Raw genomic sequence first — 24,262 nt, 5'->3', positions numbered from 1 at the left:
TTCTTAGTCACACTGAACTTGCTTCTTGAGAAAATATTGTTGAAGGTCACAGCAAGGTGCCAAATAACTGAGGAGACTTGTCTGTGGAATGTTACAGAAAACTGTGTAGTATCTGGTAATTCAGCATGGATTGCTTGCAATCCAACATTATTGAATAACTCCAATCCAACAGTATTGAATTACTCCAATCCTAATTGACAATAACTATAATCCTAGATCTTGACATCTTGAAACGAATAGTTTCTTGTGTATGGAGTGTAGAGATTTTAACTTTCTTTTATACATTATCTTTTGTATCTGTTAGAATGTAATATTGTAATGGGATTTCCAAAGATTTTAGCATCTACAATATGAAAATAAGTATTTGATACACTGCCGATTTTGCCAGTTTTCCCACTTAAAAATCAGAAACCTCCCCATTCTTTGTATCGTCGTACATACACTTCAACTGTGACAGAATCTTAAAAATGAAAAAAATTCAGAAAATCATATTGAATGATTTTTACATAATTAATTTGCATTTGGTTGAATGAAATAAGTATTTTATACAATAGAAAAGCAGAGCTTAATATTTGGTACAAAAACCTTTGCAAATCCAGAGGTCAGACATTTCCTATAGTTATTGACAGTTTGCACAGACTGCATCAGGGATTTTGGCCCCCTCCTCCATACAGATCTTCTGTATGAACAAATGTATGATATGCTATGCAATACTGTACACTAGCATTTACAAAACGTTTTAAAGAACACATGTCATTTTAGGTATCTTGGGTTATATGACTTATATCCTGCAGTATAAACTGCACTGCTCAAAAAAATAAAGGGAACACTAAAATCCCACATCCTAGATATCAGTGAATGAAATATTCCAGTTGTAAATCTTTATTCATTACATAGTGGAATGTGTTGAGAACAATATAACCTTAAAAATGATCAACGTAAATCACAACTAATAAATCAAAGTGGAAAATGAAGTTACAGGCTGATCCAACTTCAATTGAAATGCCTCAAGACAAGGAAATGATGCTCAGTTAGTGTGTGTTGCCTCCACGTGCCTGTATGATCTCCCTACAACGCCTGGGCATGCTCCTGATGAGGCGGCGGATGGTCTCCTGAGGGATCTCCCAGACCTGTACTAAAGCATCTACCAACTTGTGGACAGTCTGTGGTGCAATGTGACGTTGGTGGATGGTGCAAGACCTGATGTCCCAGATGTATTCAATCGGATTCAGGTCTGAGGAACGGGCGGGCCAGTCCATAGCTTCAATGCCTTCATCTTGCAGGAACTGCTGACACACTCCAGCCACATGAAGTCTGGCATTGTCCTGCATTGTCACATGTGCTCAGTGTGAACCTGCTTTCATCTGTGAAGAGCACAGGGCGCCAGTGGCAAATTTGCCAATCCTGGTGTTCTGTGGCAAATGCCCAGCGTCCTACACGGTGTTGGACTGTGAGCTCAACCCCCATCTGTGGACATCAGGCACTCAGACCATCCTCATGGAGTTGGTTTCTAACCGTTTGTGCAGACACATGCACATTTTTGGCCTGCTGAAGGTCATTTTGCAGGGCTCTGGCAGTGCTCCTCCTGTTCCTCCTTGCACAAAGGCTGAGGTAGCGGTCCTGCTGCTGGGTTGTTGCCCTCCTACGGCCCCCTCCAAGTCTCCTGGAGTACTGGCCTGTCTCCTGGTAGCGCCTCTGGACACTACGCTGATAGACATAGCAAGCCGTCTTGCCACAGCTCGCACTGATGTGCTATCCTGGATGAGCTGCACTACCTGAGCCACTTGTGTGGGTTGTAGAGTCCGTCTTATGCTACCACGAGTGTGAAAGCGCTACCAACATTCAAAAGTGACCAAAACATCAGCCAGAAAGCATTGGTACTGAGATGTGGTCTTTGGTCCTGACCTGCAGATGCACTCCTTTATTGTGTGTCTAGATAATTGCCAATAATTTCCATCTGTTGTCTATTCCATATGCACAACAGCATGTGAAATTGTCAAACAGTGTTGCTTCCTAAGTGGACAGTTTGATTTCACAGAAGTTTGATTTACTTGTAGTTATTTTCTGTTTGTGTTCCCTTTATTTTTTTGAGCAGTGTAGTTTTCCCCTTTGCAGGCTCAATCTCTAATTTTCAGTTCTCTATGAACTATTGGGAGGAGATAAGCTGTTATGTTGTGTGCCATACATAGTACACTAAAAAAGAGCCTGATCTTTATTTGTAATTCACAGGCAGAAACACACTACAGCAGAACTGAGCAGTGTGACTGTGCATCCTACTTTGGGAGGAGCTAAATCATTTGCTAGAAAGCTGAAAGCTACTGATCTATCTGTGTCTTAACTGCCTTTCTATCACTCTTCTATTCGCTATTCTATTCACTCATCCTCCCCCATCCTCTTTAGCACAAAATAGGAGATTTAATCTGACACCTCACTGTGCTGTCAGTCCATCTTGCTTTGACCAAGACTGATAAGAGCTGTTTTTCCAGAGTGGATGGTTAGTTCCAGAGTCAGTGGGGAGGGAAAAAAACATTTCTGTGAAAAGATATATTACAAAATGTATTTTATCCACTAGTAGTATAGATTTATGTAAAGTTTATTAAAGGGACAATGACCATTTAATTGATTGCCTTGTTCTAAAATTACAGTCCAGTGTGCGATCACAGTTCTCAAGCGTATGTTTCTAATATTGTGTCACTCACACACAAATTCTGCATATTATCTTCACATCATCATACCTAAATATAAGCAAGCATATTGCTCCAATACAAATTGTTTTTCAGCTCCAAAAGGGTTAATAAGTCTGAAATGCCAGCAGAAATATATATATATATATATATATATATATATATATATATATATATATATATATATATATAGTACAGAACAAAAGTTTGGACACACCTTCTCATTTAAAGATTTTTCTGTATTTTCATGACTATGAAAATTGTACATTCACACTGAAGGCATCAAAACTATGAATTAACGCATGTGAAACAACTGAAATTATGTCTTATATTCTAGGTTCTTCAAAGTAGCCACCTTTTGCTTTGATGACTGCTTTGCACACTCTTGGCATTCTCTTGATGAGCTTCAAGAGGTAGTCACCGGAAATCGTCTTCCAACAATCTTGAAGGAGTTCCCAGAGATGCTTAGCACTTGTTGGCCTCTGACTTCACTCTGCGGTCCAGCTCACCTTAAACCATCTCGATTGGGTTCAGGTCTGGTGACTGTAGAGGGCAGGTCATCCAAGACCGCTAAATCTTCTGGGTAATTTCGCAATGCATCACCGGGAATGGAAGATGGCGGAAGGCGCGAGCGCGTTGTCGCACTACGGAGGGTGAGTATAGCAGGTTTTTTTTTATTATTATTTTTAACATTAGATTTTTTTTACTTTTTTTTTTTTTTCAGTTGTTTCACACTTTTTTGTTAAGTATATAATTCCACATGTGTTAATTCATAGTTTTGATGACTTCAGTGTGAATGTACAATTTTCATAGTCATGAAAATACAGAAAAATCTTTAAATGAGAAGGTGTGTCCAAACTTTTGGTCTGTACTGCATATATTATTTCAAATATGTAATAGTGCTGTATGTATAAAGACATCTTTTTATCCTCTGTCTTGGGTTATTGCACATGTGGTTCGACAGCGATTAGTAACCTCTGCCTTGTAGGTCATGTTTGGATGAGACACTGGATAGACGGCGACCATTCGCGCTTCTGTGGGTGGCACAGCCAGGCTTAGTTATGGCCAAGAACCTCCTTTGCCTGTGGTTTGCCACTGGCCCCACGATTTTGAAGGTTTAATATGCAGTCTTTGCCCAGCTGACAGTGGGCAATGTTTTGCGACTTGGCAATAGTGAGGCAATGTATGCATCCTTTACTGTGGTAGGAAAGCTAGGTTGGTATAAAGCACAAGTAAGTTTCACAGTAGAATGCCAAGGTATGTAGTGAGCTAATGTGTCTGAGTCTGTCTTTTGTAAGATGTGCAGAACCAGTGCTTGAAGGGGCCCTGTCATTGACACCATAGCTATTATTGATTTATTATGCTTTGCTTATATAGCGCTATCATTTTCCGCTGAGTTTTATATACATTATCATCTCTGTCCTCATTGGGGCTCAGTATCTAATTTCCTTATCAGTATGTCTTCGGAGAGTGGGAGGAAACCAGAGACCCCAGAGGAAACCCTCGCAAACATGATGAGAACATACAAACTGCTTGGAGATGTCCTTGGTGTGATTTGAAACCAGGAAACCAGGACCCCAGTGCTGCAAATCAACAGTGCTAACCACTGAGCCACCATGCTAAACGCTGCCTTTTCCTTCTGAAAAGTAACTGCATTTATATTGCATGGCTCAATGTGTACTTTTATTATTATTATAATTATTATTATTATTATTATTATAGCACCATTTATTCCATGGCGCTTTACATGTGAGGAGGGGTATACATAATAAACACAGGTACAATAATCTTGAACAATACAAGTCACAACTGGTGCAGTAGAGAGGACCCTGCAAGCGAGGGCTCACAGTCTACAAGGGATGGGTGAGGATACTTCATCATTTGTTCTCTTGTATTTTTTAAATTTCCGCACTGTCCAAAATAGGTTGCCAAATCTTGTGTGACAGAAACTAGCCTTTGTGACCTCATGGGTTCAATTCTGTACCTCCAATTGGTACATACATCAAAGATAAATCGGCATCCTGTTTAATTAGAGAGAAAACTATTGTGATTCCCAATGTATCTAGTGTTCTCATACAAATCATTTTTTAATTTTCTCAACTTCATTTTAAAATGACCCTTTAAAATGGATTGTAGTCATAGTTCCGGCTCTACGTCAGACAGTTAGCTTGTATGTCAAGGATGTGTATTAAGAGTGTGTATTCCCAACACAGCAATTAAATGGCCAACTCATTAAATGCTATTAGTATCTGCAATGCAGGCATTACTAAAAGGGATGTCAGGAGGTAGAAAATTGTTTTATTGTTGAGGAAATGTTAATTTATGGAACTTCCTAATATGTCTTATGTGAAAATCTGCTTGGGTCATCCTATTTCAGCACCTTTTTCTTGGTGCCTCTTCCTTTGCTGCTGAATGTAGCTAAGCCAGTCCCCATTTGTTTCTTTATCGGCTGATGTAGAGGTGGAGAAGGGGCTGCCTTATCATGTGGACATCATCGGCCAGCCATATTCCTTACATCACATTATGAGGTGGAACCAGAAAAGAGGGCTGACATTTGATTATCCATTTAGTTTAAGTTTCCAAAACAATAAAATATTTTGTCTCACAGTTTTCTTCCTCATGGCCTTGACCTATTTTAATCCTTTGTTTCTGGACACCACCACCATGAGTTCCATGTACTATTGGGTGAGCTTGCTCAGGTGTGCTACCCTTCCGCTACTTTGATGTTGACAACCTAGCCTAAGGATATGTCATCAATATCAGATCAGTATGGGTCCGACACTCTGCACCCCCACCGGTTAGCTGTTCAGCGCCACTGCAGGCCAGAATGTTGGCAGTTGTGTAGATGAACGGCACTGCTCGGGCACTGTGTAATGGCCGCCACTGGGTGCTGCAGTTCTGACCCTATTTGAATAATAGAATAGTTCATCAATATGAGTGGAACGAAGCTGCTCTGCCTGACTGCCTCAGTCCTCATAGAAGTAAATAGGGCAGCTCTAGTCACGTGTGGTAGCCTAAAAGCACAAAACACATGCCTTCAGCCTGTGAGAGGACGCTGCCAACCCTACCATTCTGTCAATGCTTGTGCTATATGGCTGATGGGGATATTGAACATTTCTGAAGGTTTTGTGTTTTCTCTCTCCAGATGTGGTAACAAGCAGTGATGAGTCTCCAGTGATAGCTGCTGCAAAAATGAGCCAGCGGCAGGGTAAAGACGTATATCTATCTCCAACCAAAGACTTGGTCCAGGCTACACTGAGTCCCGGGATCATCCACAGTCATGGTAGGAAACTCATCTGAATTCTGTTCTAACTTCATGGGTTCTGAATTGATACAAGTTCTGCACACTTTTCAGCTGTCTCGATGACGCTGTGGGCCTTGAGCAGGATTTTTGCTTTTGTCCATAATAACCTTGAATTTCTGTTTATCCTACAGTGTCTGTCTTTTATATTTAGATTCCTAAAACCTTCAAGTGCAGGAAATAGAGATAAGACTTGTAGTGATGCAGCTCAGGACTTCTTTGAAATCTGAATAGTGAATCATGAAAAATTGTAGTTTATTTAGGTAATTATTCACATAGAGCTTAATTTGGTGACTTTTTTTATTTCGAATGTTTTGTATGTACCGTATTAACACAAACCACATATATGGTAAAAATGTGATAATTTAGGAGGCTGGCAAATTAAGTTTTTCCAATCTTAAAGGTGCTGTCAGAGTTGAAGGGGTTTTATGTTTTTAATAGTGATGAGTGAGTGTACTTGTTGCTCGGGTGGTCTCCGAGTATTTGTAAGTGCTCGGAGGTTTAGTTCTCGTCTCCTCAGCTGCATGATTTACGGCTGCTAGCCAGGCTGAGTACATGTGGGGGTTTCCTGGTTGCTAGGGAGTCCCCCCACATGTATTCAAGCTGTCTATCAGCCGTAAATCATGCAGCTGAGGCAAGGAAAACTAAATCTCCGAGCAGTTACAAATACTCGGACACCACCCGAGCAACAAGTACACTCGCTCATCACTAGTTTTTAAATGTAGCCATAGACTTGCGCTAGTGAAAAATAAACTCTTCACAGTTTCTCATCCTTCGTAGGTTCAGTGATTCCGCTCTGCTGCTGCCCCTACTCTTTGCTGACAGGCTGCTGCCGCGACGTCATGACTAAGCACATGTGACTGCCACAGCCAATCATTAGGTTTAGTGAGCTGCTGATCACAGGCACTGGCTGCAGAAGTCACGTGTGCTGTGCTGTAGTTGTGATGTCACCGCTGCAGTTTGTCAGCCGTGGTTAGTGGCAGCTGCAGAGAGGCATCACTGGACATGCAGCCGGTGAGTCTGTAAATATATAGTCCCCCGTTCCAGCTTCTGCAGCAGAGACTTCTTGTATAACACACTTGGTCGGCATTAGTGGTATGTGGTACACAGCTGCAGCAGTCAGGTGCCTCATAAGGGATGTGAAGGCTATCACCAGGCAAACGGATGCCAACAGGGAAGATTGATATCCAGGGTAACTGTAGGAGAGAGCAGCGCAAAATAGGGTCTTATCCGAGAAATATTGTGAGCTTTCTGCTCAGATTAAACTCGCCTGTTTAATCCAACAAAAACCCCATATAGTCCATTTTCTGCTGCCGCAGAACCACAGGTTATCCAGTGACCATCAGATATCACAAGGTCAGAAGCAGTTTGGGGAAGGTCTCCACACTGCCCACAGGATTGAAGACATATATCCCAGTGTAGTAAAGTAAGATGATGGTTTATTATGAGGAATTTTGAAGTACAAAGTTCCTTCTTCTTCAGGAAAAAACACATGTATGTGAGACAGCAGGGGGTATAACTTATAGGTTAAAATATCAAATGTGAGCGCCAAAAAAACCAAAACACATGACCACATGTCATAGTTCAGACGAGTCCCACATAATATGACACATGACATCTATAAAACCTTAGTAAACGACAGTGTAATACAAACATGTTATTTTAAAGCTATACAATATAAAAATATTAAAATTTGTTTTAATAGGAATCACAATTAAATAACTAAAAAGTGTAATTAACCATTAAGCTATCTCATCTAAAAGAAATTTCTGTTAGTTAATAGTTCACATGGTATAGCCCTTGTGACAAAAATGAATGAAATAAAACCTCATTTATTTTAATAATTTTTAAAATTATTTGTTTTAGTTATTCCGTCTTCCTCAGGGTTTGTCACACATGGGTTCCCTTGGAAATCCCCTTTAGTAAAATCTGCTGCAACGTTTATTTCTTCAAGGTTCCAATTGCGATACCTGTTATTAAAGCAAATGTTAATATTTTTATATTGTATAGTTTTAAATGACACGTTTGTATTACACTGGCGTTTACTAAGGATTTTTAGATGTCATGTGTCATATTATGTGGGACTCGTCTGAATAATGAGATGTGGTCATGTGTTTTGGTTTTTTGGCGCTCACATTTGGAATTTTAACCTATATAAGTGTTTCCCCTGCTGTCTCACATACATGTGGTTCTTCTTGAAGAAGAAACATCGTACTTCGAAACGCGTCAGGATGAACCATCATCTTATTTTACTACACTAGGATATATGTCTTAAATCCTGTCAGTAGTGCAGAGACCTTCCCCAAACTAAATGGGTGAGTATATATTTTTTTTTATTTTAGCCCTGTGAAACTTTTTAAAGGGTGTTTTCAATTTTTGGGAAAGACCTGTCCAAAGCATAATTTGTTTATTAGAAAAACTAAACTGTGCTTTACTCGCCTTCCCCAGGTCCAGTGGTCAGTGTCTGCCTCTGCTGTTAGTGTCTGTTATTGTGTGCAGCCATGACGTCACGTAGACAGAGCCGTGTCACTCACTGATTAGCTGCAGCGTGGTCACCGTGACACGTGCGCTGTAGAGAATAACAGGCGCAGGGAGCAGCTGCAAAGACTCCGCGCCATACACAGGGACAGTGGGTATACATAGTGCTCAGCAAAACAATATCACTGAACCCAAGAACAATTTTCATCATTTTGATAAGACAAAGTTTCACCGAACATTTTTTTTTACCTATTACATGAAAGTAAGGTTAATAATACAACTTTCATTACAAAATCATCAGTTTTACTTAAATTAGTTGAAGCTAAAATGAATACACTCCACCACATCAAAAGCTGCTAGATCTAGGATTCTTAAAGTGGTAGTCTGTAGTGATGAGCGACCGTGCTGGGATAAGGCGTTATCTGGGCATGCTCAGGTGCTAAGTGTCTTCAGCCTGCTCGAATAATATGTTCGAGTCCCCGCAGCTGCATGTCTCACGGCCACTGGAGCTAGATGTGTAGAAGTGATTTTTGCAAGTGTGTCCTTAAATGGAATTTATCTGAAGGTTTTTGCTTAGCAGTGTGAGAGCAGCATTTTGTAGGGGCAGAAACGCCGATTCTAATTATACAGGGGCATAGACCCTGATTTCTTGCTGCAGATTTGTTAAAATCACTGTTTTATCTGCTGCAGATCTACCAGTTCTCTAAGCTCTGTTTAAGCCTGCCCACACCACTGAAATGATGATTATTCCAACAATCGGTTGATTATAATGTACTTTGTTTGTGAGAAACCCCTTTCAGGTTGTCCAGGAATAGATGACAGGTGGCGGTCAGGTAGTGTGAGAGCGGTTCAGTCCATTAGTGTAGTAGTGTCAGCTGCTGGGAAGTATAGAGCGAAGTTTGGGAATGCTGTTCCTCTACAAGATATTGATGCTGGCTCTGGCATCTCTAATTTCTAGTAACTCTCAGGATGTTTTCCCTGTACAACCTCTTCACTTCTGTGGTTTTATATAGTCACACAAGTGTATTGGATTTAGTCCTATTTTTATTTTTCCATGCAGTGTTGTGAGCCAGCATTTCCGAGTCATTACTAGTCATCATTTTTGAGTGCATTTCTTTGGGCACTTGCTTTGTACATTATGTTCTGTATCTGCTTTCTGTGCAGCTTTAGAATCCAGACATATTTTTAGCAGTTGGTACAGTGCTGGAATCTGCTGGCTACAGCGTGGGTGGTAAGTGAACTATATGGGCTCCTCTCATGCTTCTATTTGGAGGTCTGGCAATTATTTAGTACTTCATAATTATCTCATTGTAAATTATAATTTAGTGTTGTGTTACGTGGCATGGAGAAAGGTTCTGGGAAAAGAGCTTTCCAGATTTTACTAACTTTATGATTTGACATTTTGTAAGTTAATAACATAGTGATTCCGAGGACATCACAAAACCTTTGCATGTAATCTTTGAGAAATACTATTTAATGAGTACTTTTAAATATAGTTCTTTGTTTTTGTTTTTTGTGTGTGTAAAATGTACTTGGACACAACTCATTAAATGTTAGAGTAGCTATTTTTTTTCTAACTTTTCCCTAACTTTTAAAGGGAACCAGCAGTTTTGTCATATATGAACCAAAGTTATCTCCTTAGGCTACTTTCACACTAGCGTTAACTGCATTACGTCGCAAATCCGTTTTTTTGCCGAAAAAACGGATGCGTCAAAAAAGTGAAAAACGTATGCAACGCATACAGCATTTCGACGGATCCGTCGCAAATCCGTTAAACGTTTCCGTCGAAAATACTGGATGCGTTGCATACGTTGCATCCGTTTTTACCATCCGTTGCATCCGTTTTTACGACTGATCCGTTTTTAAAAGGGAGGCTCCCAAATTTGATTGGCTACTGGAAAATATGGAAAACTATATAGTTACTGTTTTTACAGCCCATGTTTGAGGGTTTTAGTTTTGTGGCAGCGATGGAAGGTGTTCTTGTGAGCATTGCTAGTTTGGTTACCGACATTATCTTTGAGACGAATCGCCTGGATATCATAGTGCGGGAGAAGGAGGCGGCAGCGGAAAAACGGAGGATGCTTCTGCAGCAACGGAGACGGAGGCGACTCTGGATACATCCGATTAATGAACTACGGATGATGATAAAGGGATCCAAACCCTAACCCTACCCCTAACCTCACCCCTAACCGTTTAATGAACATTTTCTGACAGTCATAGTGCCACGTATTTCAGTGCCACGTATTTCAGTGCCACGTATTTCAGTGCCACGTATTTAAGTGTCACGTATATAAGTGTCACGTATATAAGTGCCACGTATATAAGTGCCACGTATAACCACGTAGTTATAGTATTTATAGTACGTGGCACTGAAATACGTGGCACTGAAATACGTGGCACTGAAATACGTGGCACTTAAATACGTGGCTGGCTGGGGTCTTGTGGCTGGCAGTCTTCTCTCTGGGTCTTGCTGGCATATGTGGGGTTGAAGGCCCAGGCCAGGTTTATATAGATTTGGGGGTGTCTGGCCAATTGGCAACAAAATCCAGCTTCTGAGCATGCTCAGTGCAAAAAAACGTATTGCAGCGCTGCATTGCGTCGTACGACGTGTCCCGACGCATCCGTCGCTCATAGGCTTCCATTGTAGCCAACGACGTATGCCACAGGATGCGTCGCGACACGTTTTTTAGGCGGAGACAAAAAACGTTACAAGCAACGTTTTTTGCCGACGACGTGTGGCCAAATTTCGACGCATCCGTCGTAAAACGGACACGACGTATGCCAATCCGTCGCAATACGTCGCCAATACAAGTCTATGGGGAAAAAACGCATCCAGCAAAAACTTTTGCTGGATGCGTTTTTTCTGAAAAAAGACGTTTTGAGACGTAATGCAGTTAACGCTAGTGTGAAAGTAGCCTTATTCTGCGCCTGTGCTGCATTCCATAACTAGTTATATAACCCCCTGACTCCATGTATACCCCCAAAAACCTTTTGACGTTCTCCCATGCAGTATGCTTATCCTGTCGAAATGTTTTTGGGGGTTACACGGGGACTCAGGGGGTTATAGTTTTAGTTTATATATGACAATTAAACTAGTGACTGGTACATGCCCACGATCAGGAAATAGCAGCGCTTTCAACACAGCGTATTTTTTCACTGCATTCAATTATGCAGTTAAATCTGCATATGCTTACTGAACAATGTGGATTTACCATATCCAATAGATTCTGTTGTGTAAATTTCTGTTGCAGAGACTAGTGTCTCCGCTGCTGATAAGAGATGCTGCGGCTCGTAAACCTGCGCCATGGGTGAGTTTACACAGCGTCAAATAGAAGCAAAGTTGTCTCGGGATTTCTATAAATCCCATCCACTGTTCTTGTATCGCAGAACACAGCGTTTTGGGCAAAGCACAGGTCCAAAACACTGCTATTCCTGATCGTGGGCACATACCCTTAAAGCTGGAAAAGTAGCAAAAATATTTTAATTGGGTTAATTTCCCTATTTTGCTACTTTCTGTAGAAAGCAAATGCTGAACTGTGCTCTAACAGCTGCGTAGATCCACACAGCATATCTTGTCTATGACCCTACCAACTTTGAGTAGGGGTGAGTGTGAGTACGGCGTGCGTGCCACAAGGAGGGACTAGCAGAAGCTGAGTCTGCACTGCTGACTCACTGTGATTGTATGGTTGCTAGAGCCATGGAGAACGCAGTGCAAGAGTGACTGCTAGAGCCATGGAGAGCGCAGTGCAAGAGTGACTGCTAGAGCCATGGAGAGCGCAGTGCAAGAGTGACTGCTAGAGCCATGGAGAGCGCAGTGCAAGAGTGACTGCTAGAGCCATGGAGAGCGCAGTGCAAGAGTGACTGCTAGAGCCATGGAGAGCGCAGTGCAAGAGTGACTGCTAGAGCCATGGAGAGCGCAGTGCAAGAGTGACTGCTAGAGCCATGGAGAGCGCAGTGCAAGAGTGACTGCTAGAGCCATGGAGAGCGCAGTGCAAGAGTGACTGCTAGAGCCATGGAGAGCGCAGTGCAAGAGTGACTGCTAGAGCCATGGAGAGCGCAGTGCAAGAGTGACTGCTAGAGCCATGGAGAGCGCAGTGCAAGAGTGACTGCTAGAGCCATGGAGAGCGCAGTGCAAGAGTGACTGCTAGAGCCATGGAGAGCGCAGTGCAAGAGTGACTGCTAGAGCCATGGAGAGCGCAGTGCAAGAGTGACTGCTAGAGCCATGGAGAGCGCAGTGCAAGAGTGACTGCTAGAGCCATGGAGAGCGCAGTGCAAGAGTGACTGCTAGAGCCATGGAGAGCGCAGTGCAAGAGTGACTGCTAGAGCCATGGAGAGCGCAGTGCAAGAGTGACTGCTAGAGCCATGGAGAGCGCAGTGCAAGAGTGACTGCTAGAGCCATGGAGAGCGCAGTGCAAGAGTGACTGCTAGAGTCATGGAGAGCGCAGTGCAAGAGTGACTGCTAGAGTCATGGAGAGCGCAGTGCAAGAGTGACTGCTAGAGCCATGGAGAGCGCAGTGCAAGAGTGACTGCTAGAGCCATGGAGAGCGCAGTGCAAGAGTGACTGCTAGAGCCATGGAGAGCGCAGTGCAAGAGTGACTGCTAGTCATGGAGAGCGCAGTGCAAGAGTGACTGCTAGAGTCATGGAGAGCGCAGTGCAAGAGTGACTGCTAGAGCCATGGAGAGCGCAGTGCAAGAGTGACTGCTAGAGTCATGGAGAGCGCAGTGCAAGAGTGACTGCTAGAGTCATGGAGAGCGCAGTGCAAGAGTGACTGCTAGAGCCATGGAGAGCGCAGTGCAAGAGTGACTCTGGGCAAATCACACCTGCCGTCCATGGCGTTCATGACATTCACATGGATATGGGTGGGTGCAATTCTCCCAGTGTGCGTTCCCTGCCAGTTTAGAAGTGCTCACAGCGAGAGTGAGTGCTGTGCATGCTCTGCTTCTGATCTCCGTAAAGAACTGACTGATAGAAGTAAGGCAGTGCACATACACTGTGAACCCCAGCACCAGAGGCAACAAATCTGATTTTTCTGAGTTGATCCACAGTGAGGGTGGGTTCACACGGCCATATAAAAGTCATCATAGTTTCATTCAGAAAAGAGGGAGGATTTTTTTCTCACTTGTCATCCATGTGTAGTCTGTATACAATCCTTTTTTGTTTTGTTTTTTACAGCAGCAACTTTGAATCATTTACAAGACCATTTACAGTTTAAATTACAACACTGCAATGTATCCGTAAAAATCGAATGCTATACTGTGGCGTCCGATTTATTTTGCGCACCCATACACTAGAATGGCCAAGTCTCATCCAATTTCCAAAAGAAACGAATGCATGCTGTGATTTTTTTTTTCACACACAGATTTGGTCAGTGAAAAAAAAATTGTTCATTTGTACTGCCCCATTGAATAACATTGTTCCAAGTGCGATTGTTTTTTTTTTAGCAGACATCACTCTGGCCAAGAATGCAGTGTGCACGGGCCCTGAGAGTGAGCGAGTTGTGCAGACTATGTTTCTGCACTTTTCTTACTGTGGATGCTAGGAAGCAGATTGTTCTCACTGTTAAGAACCCTTCTTCAAAGTTGGTAGGTCTGTACACACAGATCTAGGCAGGTGTTACAGCACAGCGTGTTTCCTGAAGGAATGTAGCAAAATAGGGTAATTGATCCTGTAACAATATGTTTGCAATTTACATGTTAAACATTCAAATGAAGGAAAAACAGTTAGCTACTCTTAAATATTTTTACGTGGTTTGTGTCCTAATACATTCTAGACCTAAAAAAATGTGTGTGTGAGTGGCTGAAATACTACTCTTGTATACACTCCTATAGACGTGCATTATGATATAATTCAGTTATATTTATCGTTGCTGAAGAGTTAAAGGGATTGTCAGCAGGTTTTAGCGATCTCATCTGAGAGCAGCATAATGTAGGAAAAGAAACCCTGAATCCAACGAGGTATCACTTAGTTTACAGGTTGCAACGGTTGTGACACAATCAGATATCTTAGACTTAGCAATGCAGCGGAGCTGAGAAAGCTAGCTCCGCCCACACCAGGCTCTGTATGTACATACTGTTTTGGCAGTGCGCTAACATAGTGAGATATCATTGTATTCAGCTTCCTCAGACCTACATGCCCATATAGATGGCTCATAAGGATTTATCCTACTGACAGATTCACTTTAATAAGACAAAGTTCCAATACCAATAACAGCTGCTACTAAAAGTACAGTGTGAGCAGGATAAGCAATCAATGGGATACAATTATTGCAGGAGCATTGCGGCCTTATTCAAACAGCTAATAATGATGGCCTATTTTAAAGAATTGCTTTAAATTGTATTGAATTTTATAAGTGGATATCCTTTCTAAGAATTGTCTTTGTTAAAGGGGTTGTCTGGTCCAAATCAATAAGTCTGCAGTCACCCCGTGTTATACATACTCCTTGCCAGTGGGCATGGCCTCACTCTATACAATTGCATTGAGCAATGCCGTGCCCAGTCTAGAGACGTGGCCATCCAGTTGGCGTGGCCGACTAGAGGGTGCGACCTTGTTCCATACTAGTGTATGTAGAGAGGGGCCACGCTATCTGCCCGGGAGTATGTATAACTCATATATACCCTCCGGTCCCAGGTCTGAAACCGGCAAATCCCCGCAGAGCACAATGCATGCGCTGGGGGGATTCAGAAGTTTGCAGTCACACAGAGTGACTGCGGACTTATCTATTTAGACCGTGCAACCCCTTTATTGAAAGATGAGATTTTTGTTTGTCAAAATGTAGCCCTTAAAAGGGAATCTGTCAGCAGGTGTTTGCTCTGTAATCTAAGAGCACCATGATATAGAAGCAGACACCCAGATTACAATGATGTCACTTACTAGGCTGTTTTGTTGTTTCAGTACAATCAGTGTTTTATCAGCAGGATATAGGACAAGCTGCCTAGTTCATGGTAGTCCAACCACCCACCACTACTGATTAGCAGCTGTTTGTGTACAATGTATATTGACAGAAAACTGCTGATCAGTGGTGTGGGCGAGTTACGGCATTCCAAGCTCTACTAAATCTGCAACACAGAAAACTGTGATTTTATAACAACTGCTGCACCCAGTAAACTAAGTGGTATATCACTGAAATTAGGATTTCTGCCCCTACATCATTCTTTTGTCTGATTACATAGCAAAAATTTGTGGACATAAAATCCCTGCAGTTGATGCATCCATAGACTATATTGATACATACATCTATACAATGCATGAATACATAAATGTATCTTGTTCTTACACAGTGATCTGCTTTTAGGCACTAAGTTGGAACACTGTACAGCAGCTGTCCCCAACCTTTTTGACCTTGAGAGCCACATTCAGCACTGCGAGAGGTTCGCGAGCCACATTCATCTCTGAGAAGGGGTCACGAGCAACATCCTGCTTATGTCCCCAAAGTCGTGTCAACCAAAGCCACCATTACGGGTATAATGATAACCAAAGCTTTTCCACAGAAATCACTCCAAAGCAGTACACTGAGATCCAGGGGTTCCCACAATGCCCCAATTCAGTATTATCCCATCAAGGACTCCCAACACTCTGTTGTATCCAGCTTCAAGAACCTCCTCTAACAGGTAGCATCATCCTCCAGCGTACCATACCTAAAACATCTCTAAACCCCGGTATATGTGCATCCAGATCTTATCTTCTGTGCTGTCCTACTTAAATATTCATAATTTTGAGATGTACTCTTCATACCTGTTTGCTAGATCTGGAGCTACTGCACCAAGCTGGCAGACAGTCGCGAGACACAATTCCTGGGACCGTGAGCCACATGTGGCTCCCGAGCTACAGGTTGGGGACCCCTGCTGTACAGTAAGGAGTGAGACGACTATATTCTATACATCTGATCTGCATTATACTTGCACACTTCAGAACGCAGCAAAGCAATTCTATACAAAGGAAAAAAGGCAAAAGACATTGTCTTTGTTGCCAATATGTAGTGTAAGTGGTATACATGTTATGTTCTCTTTGCATCTCCATTCCTATTCTCTGCTGTTCTGGTCCGTCATCTTTCATTATGACAACAATGTCCCCAACAGACTCAATTGAGTACAGTGTGATGCATTAGATTTTAGATATGGTGCCTTGAGATATATACGGTACTTGAGTATAAGCCGGGGCACCTAATTTTACCACTAAAAACTGGGAAAACTTATTGACTTGAGTATAAGCCGGGTATGCATTGTCCCCTCATCCCTATCCTGGTATGCATGGTTCCCCATCCCTATCCTGGTATGCATGGCTCCTCATCCCTATCCTGATATGCATGACCCCTCATCCCTATCCTGGTCTGCATGACTCCTCATCCCTATCCTGGTGTGTATGGTTCCTCATCCCTATCCTGGTCTGCATGGCTCCTCATCCCCATTATGGTCTTCATGGCCTCCTCATCCCTATCCTGGTCTGCATGGCTCCTCATCCCTATCTTGTATGCATGGCCCCTCATCCCTATCCTGGTATGCATGGTTCCTCATCCCTATCCTGGTATGCATGGTTCCTCATCCCTATCCTTGTATGCATGACTCCTCATCCCTATCCTTGTATGCATGACTCCTCATCCCTATCCTGGTATGCATGGCCCCTCATCCCTATCCTGGTATGCATGGTTCCTCATCCCTATCCTGGTATGCATGGTTCCTCATCCCTATCCTTGTATGCATGACTCCTCATCCCTATCCTGGTATGCATGGCTCCTCATCCCTATCCTGTATGCATGTCCCCCATCAAAAAACAACCATCCTACTTACCGTGCCTGCGCTCCCTCATAACATCTTGTTTCGGTGCCAGCAGCTGCTTCATGCTTGTAAGCAGCGCATGGCAGGGACATTATGCACTGCTTACAAGCAGAGGACAGCTGCCAGAATATTCACTGCTCTCAACGCCGGGACTATGTGCGTGGAGGGCAGTGAGTATTCATTGCTATTTAGTAGTGCGCACAGTGTCAGCCACAACTGCTGGCTTCCTGCAGCGACCAAGCAGTCACGTGTGCCACCTACTTAAGAGACATTAATATTCACTTCTCTCCTTCTCTCCACTCCCACTATTTTCTCCATCTGAGTGGAGAAAAGTGAATATTAATTTCTCTTAAATAGCGGACACAAGTGACTGCCCGGCCGCTGCAGGAGGCCGGCGACTGCTGTGCCCCTTATTACAGAGACATTAATATTCACTGACAGCATAGTGAATATTAATTTCTCTTTAGCAGCAAGCGCAGGCTTTAGCCGGCTCCTGCCTCCTGTGACCCACTGCTGCCACTCGCTCTCGATCTTCTGGGACCCTAACTTGAGTATAAGCCAAGGGGGGTGTTTTAAGCACAAAAAAATTGCTGAAAAACTGCTTATACTCGTATATATGGTAAGCATAAAAAATCTTCCTCTCTTCTTCCCCCTTCTCTCACTCCCTCTCCTCCTCTCTCTCTCCTGCTTTTTCTCCCTCACACCTCTTTCTCTCCTTTACACCTCTTTCCCCATCTCTCCCCCTCACCCCTTCTTTTCCCCTATCTCACTCTTTTCCCCTCTCTTACTCTTTTCCCCTCTCTTACTCTTTTCCCCTCTCTTACTCTTTTCCCCTCTCTTACTCTTTTCCCCTCTCTTACTCTTTTCCCCTCTTACTCTTTTCCCCGCTCTTACTCTTTTCCCCTCTTACTCTTTTCCCCTCTTACTCTTTTCCCCTCTCTTACTCTTTTCCCCTTTCTCACGCTTTTCCCCTTTCTCACGCTTTTCCCCTTTCTCACGCTTTTCCCCTTTCTCACGCTTTTCCCCTTTCTCACGCTTTTCCCCTTTCTCACGCTTTTCCCCTTTCTCACGCTTTTCCCCTTTCTCACGCTTTTCCCCTTTCTCACGCTTTTCCCCTTTCTCACTCTTTTCCCCTTTCTCACTCTTTTCCCCTTTCTCACTCTTTTCCCCTTTCTCACTCTTTTCCCCTTTCTCACTCTTTTCCCCTTTCTCACTCTTTTCCCCTTTCTCACTCTTTTCCCCTTTCTCACTCTTTTCCCCTTTCTCACTCTTTTCCCCTTTCTCACTCTTTTCCCCTTTCTCACTCTTTTCCCCTTTCTCACTCTTTTCCCCTTTCTCACTCTTTTCCCCTTTCTCACTCTTTTCCCCTTTCTCACTCTTTTCCCCTTTCTCACTCTTTTCCCCTTTCTCACTCTTTTCCCCTTTCTCACTCTTTTCCCCTTTCTCACTCTTTTCCCCTTTCTCACTCTTTTCCCCTTTCTCACTCTTTTCCCCTTTCTCACTCTTTTCCCCTTTCTCACTCTTTTCCCCTTTCTCACTCTTTTCCCCTTTCTCACTCTTTTCCCCTTTCTCACTCTTTTCCCCTTTCTCACTCTTTTCCCCTTTCTCACTCTTTTCCCCTTTCTCACTCTTTTCCCCTTTCTCACTCTTTTCCCCTTTCTCACTCTTTTCCCCTTTCTCACTCTTTTCCCCTTTCTCACTCTTTTCCCCTTTCTCACTCTTTTCCCCTTTCTCACTCTTTTCCCCTTTCTCACTCTTTTCCCCTTTCTCACTCTTTTCCCCTCTCTCACTCTTTTCACCTCTCTCACTCTTTTCACCTCTCACTCTTTTCACCTCTCTCACTCTTTTCACCTCTCACTCTTTTCACCTCTCACTCTTTTCACCTCTCACTCTTTTCACCTCTCTCTCTCTTTTCACCTCTCTCTCTCTTTTCACCTCTCTCTCTCTTTTCACCTCTCTCTCTCTTTTCACCTCTCACTCTTTTCACCTCTCACTCTTTTCACCTCTCACTCTTTTCACCTCTCACTCTTTTCACCTCTCACTCTTTTCACCTCTCTCACTCTTTTCACCTCTCTCACTCTTTTCACCTCTCTCACTCTTTTCACCTCTCTCACTCTTTTCACCTCTCTCACTTTTCACCTCTCTCACTCTTTTCACCTCTCACTCTTTTCACCTCTCTCACTCTTTTCACCTCTCTCACTCTTTTCACCTCTCTCACTCTTTTCACCTCTCTCACTCTTTTCACCTCTCTTTCTTCCCTTCTCACTCCCTTGGATCTCCAAACATTGCAACGGACTTCCGGGAGAAGTCTGTGTTCAATGTTTAACATGGGACACTATGTCCAGTATGAATTATAAACTTTTAAGTTCGGGTTTGCTTCTCTCTTTTATATATTCTTTTATTTATATTCGTAACTTTTATAGTTAAAATTTTTTAGTATGCCATTATAGCTGTTTTGTGTTACATAAAAGTGTAACCACAGCTGTTCACTTCCGTGGGTTATGATAACATTGGATGGTGGTGCTGTCCATCCATAGGATGTAAAATGGCAATGGTCTATTGATTGAACCACACAATCGCTTTTCCAACTTTTTCTTGCTGCTTCAAATACATGGACACTGCAGCGCCTGCACAGATACATACGGTAAAATCTACTCAAGTATTGGGCATATTCAGCTACTGGATGCCGTTGACGTTTATTGTTTACATATGATCTCTATGGAGAGTAAAGGGTTAAATGAATAGCCTGGGCTAAAAGAAATTACTTTTTTAGTGATCGGAAATGAAGGTTAGCCGTAGGACATGTTAGGAATTTATACTGTTAAAGGGATACTATCTGGACAACCCCTTAACCCCTTCACCCCCAAGGGTAGTTTGCACGTTAATGACCAGTCCAATTTTTACAATTCTGACCACTGTCCCTTTATGAGGTTATAACTATGGAACGCTTCAACAGATCCTGGTGATTGACACTGTTTTATCGTGACATATTGTACTTCATGATAGTGGTAAAATTTCTTTGATATTACCAGCGTTTATTTGTGAAAAAAACGGAAATTTGGCGAAAATTTTGAACATTTCGCAATTTTCCAACTTATTTTTATGCAATTAAATCACAGTGATATGTCACACAACATAATTAATAAGTAACATTTCCCACATGTCTACTTTACATCAGCACAATTTTGGAACCAAATTTTTTTTTTGTTAGGGAGTTATAAGGGTTAAAAGTTGACCAGCAATTTCTCATTTTTACAACATCATTTTTTTTTAGGGACCACATCTCATTTGAAGTCATTTTGAGGGGTCTATATGATAGAAAATACCCAAGTGTGACACCATTCTAAAAACTGCACCCCTCCAGGTGCTCAAAACCACATTCAAGAAGTTTATTAACCCTTCAGGTGTTTCACAGGAATTTTTGGAATGTTTAAATAAAAATGAACATTTAACTTTTTTTCACACAAAATTTACTTCAGCTCCAATTTGTTTTATTTTACCAAGGGTAACAGGAGAAAATGGACCCCAAAAGATGTTGTACAATTTGTCCTGAGTACGCCGATACCCCATATGTGGGGGTAAACCACTGTTTGGGCGCATGACAGAGCTCGTAAGCGAAGGAGCGCCATTTGACTTTTCAATGCAAAATTGACTGGAATTGAGATGGGACGCCATGTTGCGTTTGGAGAGCCCCTGATGTGCCTAAACATTGAAACCCCCCACAAGTGACACCATTTTGGAAAGTAGACCCCCTAAGGAACTTATCTAGAGGTGTGGTGAGCACTTTGACCCACCAAGTGCTTCACAGAAGTTTATAATGCAGAGCCGTAAAAATAAAACAAATTTTTTCCCACAAAAATTATTTTTTAGCCCCCAATTTTGTATTTTCCCGAGGGTAACAGGAGAAATTGGACCCCAAAAGTTGTTGTCCAATTTGTCCTGGTACCCCATATGTGGGGGGGAACCACAGTTTGGGCGCATGGGAGGGCTCGGAAGGGATGGAGCGCCATTTGGAATGCAGACTTAGATGGAATGGTCTGCAGGCGTCACATTGCGTTTACAGAGCCCCTAATGTACCTAAACAGTAAAAACCCTCCACAAGTGACACCATTTTGGAAAGTAGACCCCCAAAGGAACTCATCTAGATGTGTTGTGAGAGCTTTGAACCCCCCAAGTGTTTCACTACAGTTTATAACGCAGAGCCGTGCAAATAAAAAATATTTTTTTTCCACAAAAATTATTTTTTAGCCCCCAGTTTTGTATTTTCCCAAGGGTAACAGGAGAAATTGGACCTCAAAAGTTGTTCTCCTATGTGTTCCGAGTACGCTGATACCCCATATGTTGGGGTAAACCCCTGTTTGGGCGCACGGGAGAGCTCGGAAGGGAAGGAGCACTGTTTTACTTTTTCTACGCAGAATTGGCTGGAATTGAGATCGGACGCCATGTCGCGTTTGGAGAGCCCCTGATGTGCCTAAACAGTGGAAACCCCCCAATTATAACTGAAACCCAAATCCAAACACACCCCTAACCCTAATCCCAACGGTAACCCTAACCACACCTCTAACCCAGACACACCCCTAACCCTAATCCCAACCCTATTCCCAACCCTAAATGTAACCCTAACTTTAGCCCCAACCCTAACTAGCCTTAACCCTAGCCCCAACCCTAGCCCTAACCCTAACCGGAAAATGGAAATAAATACATTTTTTAAATTTTTTAATTTTTCCCTAACTAAGCGGGTGATGAAGGGGGGTTTGATTTACTTTTATAGCGGGTTTTTTAGCGGATTTTTATGATTGGCAGCCGTCACACACTGAAAGACGCTTTTTATTGCAAAAAATATTTTTTGCGTTACCACATTTTGAGAGCTATAATTTTTCCATATTTTGGTCCACAGAGTCATGTGAGGTCTTGTTTTTTGTGGGACGAGTTGACGTTTTTATTGGTAACATGTTCGGGCATGGGAGATTTTTTTAATCGCTTTTTATTCCGATTTTTGTGAGGCAGTATGACCAAAAACCAGCTATTCATGAATTTCTTTTGGGGGAGGCGTTTATACCGTTCCGCGTTTGGTAAAATTGATAAAGCAGTTTTATTCTTCGGGTCAGTACGATTACAGCGATACCTCATTTATATCATTTTTTTATGTTTTGGCGCTTTTATATGATAAAAACTATTTTATAGAAAAAATAATTATTTTGGCATCGCTTTATTCTGAGGATTATAACTTTTTTATTTTTTCGCTGATGATGCTGTATGGCGGCTTGTTGTTTGCGGGACAAGATGACGTTTTCAGTGGTACCATGGTTATTTATATCCGTCTTTTTGATCGCGTGTTATTCCACTTTGGCGGTATGAGAATAAAGCTTTTTTTGCCTCGTTTTTTTATTTTTTTATTTTTACGGTGTTCACTGAAGGGGTTAACTAGTGATATAGTTTTATAGGTGGGGTCGTTACGGACGCGGCGATACTAAATATGTGTACTTTTATTGTTTGATTTTTTTTATTTAGATAAATGTATTTATGGGAATAATATATTTTTTTTTCTTTATTTAGGATTTTTTTTTTCTTTTTTTTTTTACACATGTGGAAATTTTTTTTTTTACTTTGTCCCAGGGGGGGACATCACAGATCGCTGATCTGACAGTTTGCACAGCACTCTGTCAGATCACCGATCTGAGTTCCAGTGCTACAGGCTTACCAGAGCCTGGTCTGCACCCGGAAGTAATCCCTGCAGGACCCGGATGCAGCCCCGCGGCCATTTTGGATCCGGGGCCTGCAGGGATAGGAGGTAAGAGACCCTCGCAGCAACGCGATCACATCGCGTTGCTCCGGGGGTCTCAGGGAAGCCCGCAGAGAGCCCCCTCCCTGCGCGATGCTTCCATGTACCGCCGGCACACCGCGATCATGTTTGATCGTGGTGTGCCGGGGGTTAATGTGCCGGGGGCGGTCCGTGACCGCTCCTGGCACATAGTGCCGGATGTCAGCTGCGATAGGCAGCTGACACCCGGCCGCGCTGCCCCCGTGAGCGCGGCCGATCGCGCTGGACGTACTATTCCGTCCTTGGGAATTAGGGCCCACCCCACATGGACGGAATAGTACGTCCAATGGCAGAAAGGGGTTAAATGCTATATTCCCCCTTTTTATTAAAAAAAAAAAAAAAAAGTCATTCTCAGCTTTGATAACTCCGGGTATACTGCTGTTCATGTGACATTATGTGTTGCAGTCACACCTCCCCCAGATGTCCCCATTTTTGTCCCATGGAAGTTTGAGTGCTGCTGCCGTTTTGTGGCCACTGATTGGCTGCAGCATTTACAGCTCTGGCCAAAAATTGAGACCACCACATCAAAACCCTGTCATGGGCAGCCCAATCTCCAGACCTGAACCCCATTGAAAACCTATGGAATGTAATCAAGAGGATGATGGATAGACAGAAGCCATCAAACAAAGAAGAACTGCTTAAATCTTTGCGCCAGAAGCAGTGTGAAAGACTGGTGGAAAGCATGCCAAGACACATGAAAGCTTTGATTAAAAATCATGGTTATTCCACAAAATATTGATTTCTGAACTCCTCCTGAGTTAAAACATTAGTATTGTTGCTTCTAAATGAACTTGTTTTCTTTGCATTATTTGAGGGCTGAATGCACTGTTGTTGTTTTTTTGTAATTTTGTCCATTTCTCTTTTTCTGAAAAAAAAATACAAAATGTATTGCTTGGAACTTCGAAGACATGTTGTCAGAAGTTTATAGAATAAATGAACAATTTATATTTTACGCAAAAATATACCTATAAAGAGAAAAATCAGACAAACTGAACATTTTGCAGTGGTCTCTTAATTTTTACCAGAGCTGTAATTGCCATAACAATGGCAGATGAACTTCGACAGACCTGGCTGGGGCCAGTGCAGCGGAGTATCTGTTTTCTTTTTAAATTTTAAATGGAGGCATGCAGCATTTTAGAAGGAGTTATCCAAGTAGTGTACAATCTCTATAAAGTGAGTAACACCTTGGAGCAAATTGTTGCGTAA

General features: G+C 42.5%; 1 protein-coding gene across 5 annotated transcripts in view; it reads left to right on the top strand.

Annotated features, from left to right (window-relative positions):
• The window catches only part of OSBPL8 (oxysterol binding protein like 8), a 365,096-nt gene that overhangs the window by 249,396 nt on the left and 91,438 nt on the right, over nt 1-24,262 (top strand). For all 5 annotated transcript variants that reach the window (XM_077265332.1, XM_077265333.1, XM_077265331.1 and 2 more), the window contains one exon: nt 5,830-5,967. In XM_077265332.1, coding sequence (XP_077121447.1) covers nt 5,830-5,967 — 138 coding nt within the window. The remainder of the gene's footprint in view (nt 1-5,829; nt 5,968-24,262) is intronic.

This window comes from Ranitomeya variabilis, chromosome 5 (assembly GCF_051348905.1).
Source record: "Ranitomeya variabilis isolate aRanVar5 chromosome 5, aRanVar5.hap1, whole genome shotgun sequence".
Classification (NCBI taxonomy): Eukaryota; Metazoa; Chordata; class Amphibia; order Anura; family Dendrobatidae; genus Ranitomeya; species Ranitomeya variabilis.
Note: the sequence above shows the minus strand (reverse complement) of the source record. Positions and strands in the feature narration are given on the sequence as shown.